Source organism: Tarenaya hassleriana, unplaced genomic scaffold, assembly GCF_000463585.1.
Source record: "Tarenaya hassleriana unplaced genomic scaffold, ASM46358v1 Cleome147, whole genome shotgun sequence".
Taxonomy (NCBI): Eukaryota; Viridiplantae; Streptophyta; class Magnoliopsida; order Brassicales; family Cleomaceae; genus Tarenaya; species Tarenaya hassleriana.
Window position 1 is genome coordinate 1 of NW_010964893.1, and position 11980 is coordinate 11980.

Below are 11980 nucleotides of genomic sequence, written 5' to 3' on the forward strand. Positions count from 1 at the left end.
ATGCATTCGAAAGGAAGCACCATGAGAGGGACAACAAATCCAGTCAAGCGCCATCTCCCCTTCGGTGTAGGACTTTGTAGAATCTTCCGCAACTGTTCTACCAATTTGTCGAATGAGTACCTGCCCCACGGAAATTCTTCGCATAACTCAAGTTCATCGACCATATCAACCAGATCATGGTTGATAGAGTCATCGTTTCTGTTCTCGGGGTCGAGTACTCCGGATAGCAACATCAGTGTCACCAATCTCTTTCTGTCAATCCGACTGTGTTTACTCTTTTGCAACTTTTCCATAACTGCTTTCCTCGTGACCTTCCCAGGTCCGAAGGTCTTTATCCGAAAATCGCTTTTCCTGCGCCCTTCCCAATCTTCCGGATACTGGTTGCACTTCAATCCTGATATAATGGCGTGCTCGGTTATAGAATACCTGATAGGAACGCCATTTAAAACAAACCATAACTGCCCTTTTTCCTCCTCTAACTTCAGCGTTCGGTGTAGGAGTACTGACACAGGCAACATCTTCATGTTTTCGTCACATTTCAAATGGAATATGTGACGAAACTGTGAATCCTCGTTGAAGTACCTCCACTCCTCAGAAGATAATACCTCTTTCAGATTTTTTATCGTCTGACTCAAATAGCATTTGCTTTCAATCTTCGGTGCGAATTGAATATCTGAAAAATCATATATGAACGGAACCTGCAAAGAAGAAATCAACCCTCAATCAGTCCAGTGTGACCAACGTGACCAGTGTGACCAGGTAAACCCTAAATCCGTTTCGGTGAGTATAACAACCCATTTTCCACCATAAATCACACGATTAACTTAAAAATCATAAACTCAAACCAAAAAACCCAGATTTCTTGCATCGCATCAAACTCAAACTTACCTTCAGTTCCTGGTTTTTTCTTCCGCCACGTCCCGATTTGCGAGCGGGAGTTGAAGTCTTGCTTTCATTTATGTTCGATTTTGAAGCCATTGTTTTGATTTCTGAGAATCGAGAGAGAAATGATAGGATTTCGCCGGATTTCTTCGAACGGGAGAGAGAGGGAAGCAATTTCGAAATTTGTCTCGAAAAATACTAAGTTACAGTGTCGATTGGGGAAGATTAACCGTCCTTCCCTTCCTGTTGCGCCACGTATCGTTTTTTATAAGGTCTTTTATGTCTTTTGCTCGTTTTCCTTTTTTTTTTTGAAATTCTAGGATTTCGAAGGGTATGGCGTGAAGTCATTGTAGCAAACTAGAGGTATTTCTGTTATTCTTCCAATTAAAATAACTGCTGATAGAGTGGTATTTATTACATCTATATACATATATCGTACCAAACATCTTGATTACATATATAGCGATTGTATGCAAAACATATAGTATATGATTACACATAAATAGTATCAGTGTGTTTTGGGTAATAGAAACAATTGGTAATAATTTATGTATAAAATGTGCATATAATATTTATAAGTTTATATCGTACGATTAAACATAATGACATGTACTGTAAGAACTCTACTGTATAAAAATGTAGACAAGTGCGTTCAAAATGTGTACATACCGCATAGGTTTAGTGCATTAAAATTTTTTTATATAGATGGTTTTTATATAGTACCAAACATATTTATGCGCTTAGTCATCTTTATGCCTCGAACATGTTCAAAAACTCCCGGTTATGTTACGAGTGCATGTTTAGATATACATGCACTCGTAACATAGGTTTAGGTACTATATGTAGCACTCATAAATATCAATGGGGTAATAATTATGCACATATATTTGTTACCATATAAATGTATGCCTGAACATAATCACAGAGTGCAATAAAGGGGTATTAATGCGTTAGATAAAATATGCTAAAATAGGGCTAACATAACCGGGAGTTGCCACTTGTAAACTAAAATTGTGGGTAATATATAACAACTTATAACCGGTTTTATGTCTTAGTAATACAAACATTTCTAAATCATATTGTATATAAACATATAGCTCAAGTGCATCAAACATTGATTACAAACGGACATATTTACAAATATTGTAAAATGTACATACTATTTAATGCACTAAACCTATTATAATACGTAACATAAATTTAATAGGTAATGATGTCTTGTTCACAAGACTACAATATCATGATCTCCTATATTGAGAGTGCATTACATACTACATATAGTTGGTCAAACCAGTAGTTATATCTATTGTCCATTGTATCATACTATAATATCTATCCATATTGTGGTATACATATATTTCAAATAAAATGTCTATATAATTATGTAGGACTCGAATTACATGTGTACTATTTTTATAGATATGGGTAAAATGCATATAACATATTACAATTTACTATTGTTATGTCTCCGATGTTTTACATACGATTTCTATAACTCGAGGTTTTATGCGCTTAGTCATCGATTAGACATAACACTCCATAATCCGTGTTATGTAAAACGGATTTACAATATGTTTGTGTAAATATAGATGTTAACTACAATAACATAAAACATTTTATGGTACCCCATGTCTAACTTGATATTGTAAATGCATTTGTGTAAATATAGACAAAACCTCATTTTTATGTACTATTTATGTTTTTGTACATACAAACATACGTTATGTATGCTGGTGCATATCAAACTTATCACAATAGTTTATACATGTATATACCATCTCTATGCCAAACATATCAGTTTAGAGTGATATTACTTATATGTAGGAGTCCTACATATACACATAAATAGGGTATGTACATAATATGTCTTTATTTGATGATATATGGGGGCTATATATTACAAAAACATATGTTTAAAATATCCAATGATGTAGATTATATAAACCTTTTTATATGTATATCACAAGTTTAACACTCTACATAAATAAGGATCCATATGGATATTATTGTGCTAAATAAATAATACATATTAACTATGATATACAAACATAGTTTTAAAACATAAACCACGTATCGGGGTATGTACATTTTATGTGCATAAATCCGGCGATCATAACCATGCACTCTAAACATGTATTTACAATTTACACGATTGTAGCATGAGTATTAATACCCATAAATAGTTTATATAAAACACAAATATTGTATAATAGAGATGGGTATACATAACCATGGTATTAACGCATGTTTACAGAACTAACTTAGAGTTATATGACGCATAGTGTGTATATATTATCTCCAAAATAATTAGTGGATACATAATCTAGTACCATTAAAAAATATATATGTTTTTGATCTATATATGTTTTATACGGGTGTTATATGGTATAAACTAATTAGTTTTATAAAGATGTAATCACTCTAAAACATGTATTTTAAAACTAAATGATGTTTATCAATATTAACATATATTCAAGTGTAGCAATCCAAAGTCAAGGCTATACATGTACGTTTACACATCATATGATATATATTGTTACTATTATATACAAACATCGTATATTGTAAATGTACACTTAAAACTACATAATTATGCGTAACAGATTGTATATGTGATGATTTTATAAACGGTAATCAAAATGTATTATGTTTGTGTTATGGTAATATCTTATAGATATAAGATTATGTTGTGCTTTTTTGTGGTACAAACTCTAAGTTTGATATGCACTCACAAACCTATCCATCGCGTTATAACATGCGTTTAGAGTGTACGTTATTTATAACATGATCTAAATTGAAACATGAAGATGGGTAAGCGATGCTTGTAAATTGAATCTGTCTAGAGTTTGTAGTCTTTTAGATGTTTTGACGCAATCTTAATCCGTGTAACATTACTATATCCTAAATCCATGCTTTAGTGTATTGGAGATAATTGGGGTTATTATATCTGTACTTGTGAGCACAATTATAGAGTGCTCTGTGAATAAATATTGGACTCCTCCACGTTGTTCAGATTGTGGGTATAACACAGATATTCTATATTCCTAAACCATCCAACGGTACATTAATGGTATACATATATAGTATTTAAATGGGTACATCTTTTTATATACGTAATTTGGTACATGTTTGTACCGTTGGATCGTTTAGGGCATGTACCAAAACATCAGCACCCGTATATAAACATCATGTGATATACGTAATTATACATGTTTTAGAGTGATTACATATGTAAATGAACCAAACTTAGTTATACAATTTTATAACATACGTTATAAGGGACAAACATGATGTTTTAAAACTGGTATGGTTTAGCGCACTATTAACGTATGACGTAGTTACCATCTACATTTTATACTATTGTAATATAACGTAATATATGGATAATATGTATATACACATAAATAGTATGTAATATTGTGTATTATATGCCTTTTATAGATGTGGCCATTTTTATGATTAAATATTGATGTATTGTAGATGTTGTGATACAATGTGCTATATAGTTATTTTTTACATCCAATGGGTATAAACTCCCCACGTAATAAAATCGATGCATAGTTTATAAAATATTATAAATAAACATGTTTATAATATATAACTACACATATATAGGTTTTATGTTTTTAAACATAATATACGTAACGTTCTATGTATATATACCCATAACTAAATTCGATGTACATTTATTGTGGTACATTATTAAGCGTGCAATTTATATTTTAGTGATATACCCATGTAGCTCTGCTACGGGCTTACCCCGCATCATGATACCTAACAACACAAGTTTATCCAAACCCATAGATAACTATGTGTCGATACATACCACTCTAAAACGGATCGTAAACATATTATATGTTTATATGTTGGAGTGCACGCATAACATGTATTTAACCGTTGGCCCAGCTTGAGAGCGAGAAAGTAAGAGAGACAGGCGATTATTGGCAAAACCTAGCTCCATCCCGTGACGGCGGGGCCGACCGCCGTTGCATAGGAGCCAATGGGGAAGAAAAAAAAAGGGAGTGGTTCTCCGGCTCTGGCGGACAAGGCTGTCCACACCCAAGGTTTTCCGGCCGAGGACTTCCCTCCTCTACCTCGGGCTCCCTCTCGGGCCACGGGATCTACTACTCCATCGCCAGTTCCAGCTTCTCAGGCACCACCTCAGACTTATCCCTGGGCACAACGACTGAAAGCTTCCTCTCGGAACCTCAGCAGACTCGCAACCCCATAGATCTCGGAGAAAGGCACTCCAAGGATTCGAGTCCCTAGCTCTGTTCTGCTAGAAGCCTCACGCAACTGGACCGGTTACCTCGTCGGAAATTTTTTAGGAATAGCGCCTTCAGGATCGAAACTATTGCAAATATTAAACCCAATCTGGGGAAGACGTTCAAAAATTCATGTCCGTAGGATTAACAACTCCTCGTGCCTGTTCCACATCCCCGGCCTAGCCACAAAAGAATGGGTCTTGGAGGTGGGTCTTTGGAGGGCGATGGATGTAATGTTCTCAGTCGTGGAATGGTCAGCGATAGCCACATTCCGGACCATTACCCTGACGTCCGCTCCGATATGGGTGAACCTAACGAATATTCCAGCGGAACTATATTCATTGAAAGGAATCAGTTACATAGCTTCGGGCATCAGCGAGCCTCTCCACACGGACAAGATGCGATTAGATCCGTTGAGTGTTGGTGAGGCAAAGGTCAAAGTGGAAGTTCAGTTAGGTGCTATTCTGCCTCAAGCTATAGAAATTGAGGATGAACAAGGCTCTGTAATCACGGTTAATGCCGCTTATCCTTGGATCCCCCCTAAATGCATCAACTGCGGGGAATTTGGTCACAAGCTCCAAAGCTGCCCGGTTCGTCAATCCCAGCCCCTACAACGTGTGGTCGAAACAGGGACTTCCATTGAGACTCCAAAGACGGTAGACAGTCAGCTCACAATCAAAGATGTGGCATCTGCTTCTACATCGACTCTACCCACGTCTGTATCTTTGGCCCCCAACACGACTAACGCAGGCGATCCTCAAATAGCGGACATGAATGCAGGGATTCAACAACCTGATATACAACCTACATGTCCCCATTCCCCTTTACAGCAAACAATCCAACCGACTATACTACCAGTAAGGACAGAAACTAAACTTGTGGCTCAGTCAAAGAAGACATCTAAGAATTCTCAGCGTAAGTTTCATTTCGACTCGGAAGACCAGTTCATTCTTGAAGCACAGCGAGTACTGCGATGTAGAGCTATTTCAGCCTCCCGAGATCCCTCTGACTTCACGGTGGTCGGAAAATCTCGGAAGGGGAATGGCCCTCTGTAGTGATTACATAGCTACCAGGAGATTTTTTTTTGATTTTTTGGGTTTTGGTATCTTTTTGGAAGAATCAGATGAAAGTCTTTTGTTGGAATACACGCGGCCTCAATGGTGTACGAAAGCAGCGAGCAGTCAAGGATCTGATCTCATCCCACAAGCCATTACTTGGAGGGTTAATTGAAACACGTGTTCGTGGTGAATCTCAGGCTTTGCGGATTATGGAAAATCTGGCCCCGAATTGGAAGTTAATACATAACTATGTCAGCTCCGAACTTGGCAGAATCTGGGTAATTTTTGACAGCTTACTTGTAGTGACTCCATACTCCTATTCCGGCCAGATGATAACTTGCGGTGTATTCAATCCCCAATCACACTTTTTTCTCTTTTTTTTTTACAGCTTTCTTTTCTTTTTTCTCTTTTTTTTTTCTTTTCTTTTTCTTTCTTTTCTTTTTCGTTTTCTCCCTTTTTCCCCGCTTCTTTTCTTTTCTTTTTCCGACTTTCTTTCCCTCGAAAAATCTAGGTGTGGTATAGGGCTTATAGCTCATCTCGTGATGATTGCCGCCACCCTCGGACGAGAAGCCTATTGTCTAGCGAGCTAAGAATAAGAGTGGTAAAACAATGGTTAAGCTCGGTTCGACTATACTAGGGCCTAATATTCCTGCGAATGGGGAACGGTTCTTAGGGAAACTTCTACGCTTGGCTAGCACTACAAAAAAAACTTTTTTTTGCAATGAATTTATTGCGCTGCTAACAGCAAAATTTCGTTGCAAACGTCGTTTTGCAACGAAATACTAACGAAATTTTTTGCGTTGCTAACTCGTCGTTGCAAAAGAAAAATCGTTGCTAATCGTTGCAACAAGCAACGATGTAGCGACGCAAAATATTTCGTTGCAAATTTAGCAACGAAATACCAACGAAGCGATTTTCGTTGCAACATGCAATGAAAACGTATCGTTGCCACAGCGTTGTAACATTTGCAACACAATTTTGTTGGTATTAGCAACGAAATTGGAACGCAGCTGTTGCGTTGCAATTCCAACGATTAGCAACGCAAATTGCAATAGCAACGAAAAGCAACGCATATAGTGTTACAACAGTTGTTCCACATAAGTAAAAAATTCGTAACTTTGCAACGCAATTGCGTTGCAAAGTTTCTTGCAACATTTGTAGCAACGATAAACTGCATTGCAAAATACCGGTAGCAACGCATATAGCAACGAAATATTGTGTTGCTAAAATTAAAAAATAAAAATAAAAAAATTTAAAAAAACAAAAAAAACATTAAAAAACAATTTAAAACTAAAAAAATATTTTATTAATTAAAATCAAAATCATTTAAATTAATATCGGCCGCATATTGAGGAGACCACGGAGGTGATCCGAAGAATTCGCTTCAACCTGAAGACGGCGCAGGACAGGCAGAAGTCCTATGCCGATCGGAGGAGATGCGACTTCTCATTGGAAGTAGGAGACCTAGCCTTTCTCCGAGTCCAGGCCGTGCGAGGACACGTGAGGTTCGGACAAAGCGGGAAGCTGAAGCCGCGATATATCAGACCATACCCAGTGATAGCCAAGGTTGGGGATGTGGCATATCGTCTCACGTTACCACCTGAGTTGGGTAACGTCCATGATGTGTTCCACGTGTCGATGTTGCGAAAGTACGTGGCGGATCCTTCTCACATACTTCGACCACAAGAATTGGAGTTTACAGATGATACGCATTTCAGAGATGAGCCGTTGCGGATTTTGGATCGGAACAGCCAACCTGTCACAAAGTAAAGGTCTTATGGCGCAACCAAGGAATCTCAGATATGACGTGGAAACCCGAGACAGAAATGCGTGTGATGCCTACCCCCATTTATTTGTTTGAATAAGGAAATCATTCCGATGTGCAACATACGGTAGTAACAAACTATTAAGACATGCTTAATGTATGGGTTTAGATTTAAGTTATTCTGAATTTGGGGACATGGACTAAATCAATAAAATGTACCAGACAAAATTTATGGGAAATTTAAAACCATTTCACGTTATCACTATGCAACGGAATTGCACAATTCTTTTAACACCAATTTAAAAGAAAACAACACATTTCCGAATCGTTTTTAATACAATCCATAATCCTGGGAATACACTTCCGAGTTCACATAAAACATTGATTTTAACATAACCCGTACATAATTAGGGAGTCCTTATAGATTGTCGTCGACTTGCTGACCGCTATACGTGCTCCTCGGGATCTGAAAAAAAGTCAACAACGGAGGGCTAAGCAATTGCTTAGTGAGTAGCCCGGGTTAAACCCGGTGTTGTCATTGTCATCGAGAACTGTGCTAAACCAGTAATATAAAACATGATTCTAACCAATTAATTTACGCATTCCACGAGCAAATTATTTTACGATTAAAATAAAGCAACAATGTTACAGAGTAATACTGACTGGCTCGTCAACCGGTATTACTCGTGTGATGTATTCGAGACTATCGGAGGTGTGGTACTGACTCACTCGTCCACCGGTATCCACACTATCCCTCACCATCATAATCGTACTGACTCAATCGTCGATCGGTACGTTTATGTGGTTCCTCAGAACTCACCCACGTAGTAGTACTGATCACTCGTCCACCGGTACACTATAGGAGTCTCCGGAATCACCGACCTGAGTAGCGACACTGACTCACTCGTCTACCGGTGTCACTAAATAGTACATAACCACCGTCTCGTACAATGCTGACTCACTCGTCGACCGGCACTGACTCAACCTCGTGCATAGTACTGACTCACTCCTCAACCGGTACTGGCACCAACCATTTGCACAGTACATACTCACTCGTCAACCGGTACTGGCACCAACCACTTACACAGTACTGACTCACTCTCAACCGGTACTGTCATACGCACAAATATCTCTCAGGTTATTTCCCACCTCTCACCGCATCCTGACTATCGGTTTTTAACAAATGTTAATTTAGTTCATGGGTTCCAATTCTTCGTCTTACCTCACATCCACCCTTGTTCCATTTTTCACCCCCCATTTTTTCGGCTCAGACCATTCGGTCCGACCCGTTCGGTCCGTCCGGTCTGGCCTTCGGATCCAATTCCAATACTTGCGCATTGTGCCTGGTCCGTTCGGTCCATGTCAGTGGACCGTCCAGACCAATGGTGGGTTGTGTTAGCCCGCGTTTTCGTGGACTTGTGCGTTTTCGGGATCTGGTCCGTTCGGTTCATGGACTTGGGTCGTACGGACCAGTTGTTCAACGTGGTGGTCCGAGGAGGTTTTCTGGGTCTGGTCCTTCCAGTCTGTTGAGTACGGCGTATCACCCCCAGACTGATGGCCAATCAGAGCGGACAATTCAGACACTGGAAGGCATGCTCTGAGCATGCGTACTCGAGTGGGGAGCTCCATGGGACAAGTATCTGACGTTGTGCGAATTTGCGGACAACAACAGTCACCACGTGAGCATCAGAGTATCTCCATACGAGGCGTTGTACGGTAGGTCGTGCAAGACACCCCTATGCTGGACGGAAATGGGAGAACATCGGGAATTCGGACCAGAGATTGTTGAGGAGACCACGGAGGTGATCCGGAGAATTCGCTTCAACCTGAAGACGGCGCAGGACAGGCAGAAGTCCTATGCCGATTGGAGGAGACGTGACTTCTCATTGGAAGTAGGAGACCTAGCCTTTCTCCGAGTCCAGGCCGTGCGAGGACACGTGAGGTTCGGACAAAGCGGGAAGCTGAAGCCGCGATATATCAGACCATACCCAGTGATAGCCAAGGTTGGGGATGTGGCATATCGTCTCACGTTACCACCTGAGTTGGGTAACGTCCATGATGTGTTCCACGTGTCGATGTTGCGAAAGTACGTGGCGGATCCTTCTCACATACTTCGACCACAAGAATTGGAGTTTACAGATGCTACGCATTTCAGAGATGAGCCATTGCGGATTTTGGATCGGAAGGCGGACGAAGGAGGTGCCGTTGGTAAAGGTCTTAAGGCGCAACCAAGGAATCTCATATATGACGTGGGAACCCGAGGCAGAAATGCGCGTGATGCCTACCCCCATTTATTTGTTTGAATAAGGAAATCATTCCGATGTACGACATACGGTAGTAACAAACTATTAAGACATGCTTAATGTATGGGTTTGGATTTAACTTATTCTGAATTCGGGGACATGGACCAAATCAATAAAATGTACCAAACAAAATTTACGGGAAATTTAAAACTATATCACGTTATCACTACGCAACGGAATTGCACGATTCTTTTAACACCAATTGAAAAGAAAACAACACATTTCCGAATCGTTTTTAATACAATCCACAATCATGGGAATACAGTTCCGAGTTCACATAAAACATTGATTTTAACATAACCCGTACATAATTAGGGAGTCCTTATAGATTGTCGTCGACTTGCTGACCGCTACACGTGCTCCTCGGGATCTGAAAAAAAGTCAACAACGGAGGGCTAAGCAATTGCTTAGTGAGTAGCCCGGGTTAAACCCGGTGTTCTCATTGTCATCGAGAACTGTGCTAAACCAGTAATCTAAAACATGATTCTAACCAATTAATTCACACATTCCACGAGCAAATTATTTTACGATTAAAATAAAGCAACAATGTCACAGAATAATACTAACTGGCTCGTCAACCGGTATTACTCGTGTGATGTGTTCGAGACTATCGGAGGTGTGGTATTGACTCACTCGTCCACCGGTATCCACACTAGCCCTCACCATCATAATCGTACTGATTCAATCGTCGACCGGTACGTTTATGTGGTTCCTCAGAACTCACCCACGTTGAATGTTGGAACGCAACACCGAAGTCAAAAGAGTTGCCCTAGAATGTTGAAGCGGACATCAAGACGATGCTTGCCCATCTAATGCTCGATCAGAAGACATCATTTACTGAGTTGAAGACTGAGATACAGAGTATAAAAGTCAGGCAAGACATTTTTGAGAGGAGATTAGATGGAGTCAAGGCTCATATGAAGCATGTGGACATGCAGATTGCGCAGCTTGCATGAGAACCCTCTAGACAACAGGGCACATTTCCTGGAAAGCCCGAACCGAATCCACGAGAACACGTCAATGCCATCCAGCTTATAAGTGGAGAGAGTCTGCCTGAGACGGTCCCTATTACTACCACAGAAAATGGAACGACGTCTAGATACACTGCTGAAGAGAAAGGGAAAGCCATAGCTCACGAGACACCTAAGGTGCATGTAGAGGAAGCCGAACCGCCATATGTAGCTCCTCCCCCTTATGTACCACCCATTCCGTTCCCTTCACGATTGAAGAAGCATACTGAGGATACACAGTTGTCTAGATTTGTTGATATGCTTCGGAAGTTAGAGGTTAAGATGCCTTTCTATGAGACGATACTCCAGATCCCTTCTTATGCAAAATTTTTGAAAGATATCTTGACTAAGAAGAGGGTGATTGGGAAGGAGACAATATCCTTGAGCACAGAGGTGAGCGCTGCGATTCTACAGCATGAGTTGCCACGGAAGAGATCGGATCCAGGTAGTTTCTCGATTCCTTGCAAAATCGGGAACATTGAGATTGACCGTGTATTGTGCGATATGGGTGCCAGTGTGAGTTTGCTTCTGATAACTCCTATTCTTCTCTATATTTTGATGAGAGTTTGTCTAGGTTTTATAGGATAATCACATGCATTCATAGGCATTCTAGGCTTGTTAGGATACAAAACCTGTTTGTGCTTTAGTTTTGCAGAGTTACAGGTTTCGGAGATGATTGGACTCGAAAAGGAGCTAA

The 11980-nt window shown here is 39.8% G+C and overlaps 3 protein-coding genes across 3 annotated transcripts; 2 read left to right on the forward strand and 1 right to left on the reverse strand.

Moving 5' to 3' along the window:
* Positions 1-20: 20 nt before the first annotated feature.
* LOC104808464 (uncharacterized protein At3g43530-like) lies at positions 21-978 on the reverse strand (the record flags this gene model as incomplete). Its single annotated transcript, XM_010534141.1, has 2 exons — positions 889-978; positions 21-698 (listed from the first exon to the last, which is right to left on the reverse strand). Coding segments are annotated over exons 1-2 (768 nt in total), but the record flags the coding sequence as incomplete, so codon positions are not given.
* A 4393-nt stretch (positions 979-5371) lies between these two features.
* On the forward strand, positions 5372-6202 carry LOC104808465. Its single transcript, XM_010534142.1, has one exon. It carries the CDS (start codon positions 5372-5374, stop codon positions 6200-6202), a length of 831 nt encoding a protein of 276 aa, XP_010532444.1.
* A 3519-nt stretch (positions 6203-9721) lies between these two features.
* Positions 9722-10273, forward strand: LOC104808466. Its single transcript, XM_010534143.1, has one exon. It carries the CDS (start codon positions 9722-9724, stop codon positions 10271-10273), a length of 552 nt encoding a protein of 183 aa, XP_010532445.1.
* The last annotated feature ends 1707 nt before the right edge of the window (positions 10274-11980 follow it).

Excerpts from the sequence above, each read along its gene's own strand:
- LOC104808466 (XM_010534143.1), top strand. The coding sequence starts at position 9,722 with ATGGGAGAACATCGGGAATTCGGACCAGAGATTGTTGAGGAGACCACG.
- LOC104808465 (XM_010534142.1), top strand. The coding sequence starts at position 5,372 with ATGGATGTAATGTTCTCAGTCGTGGAATGGTCAGCGATAGCCACATTC.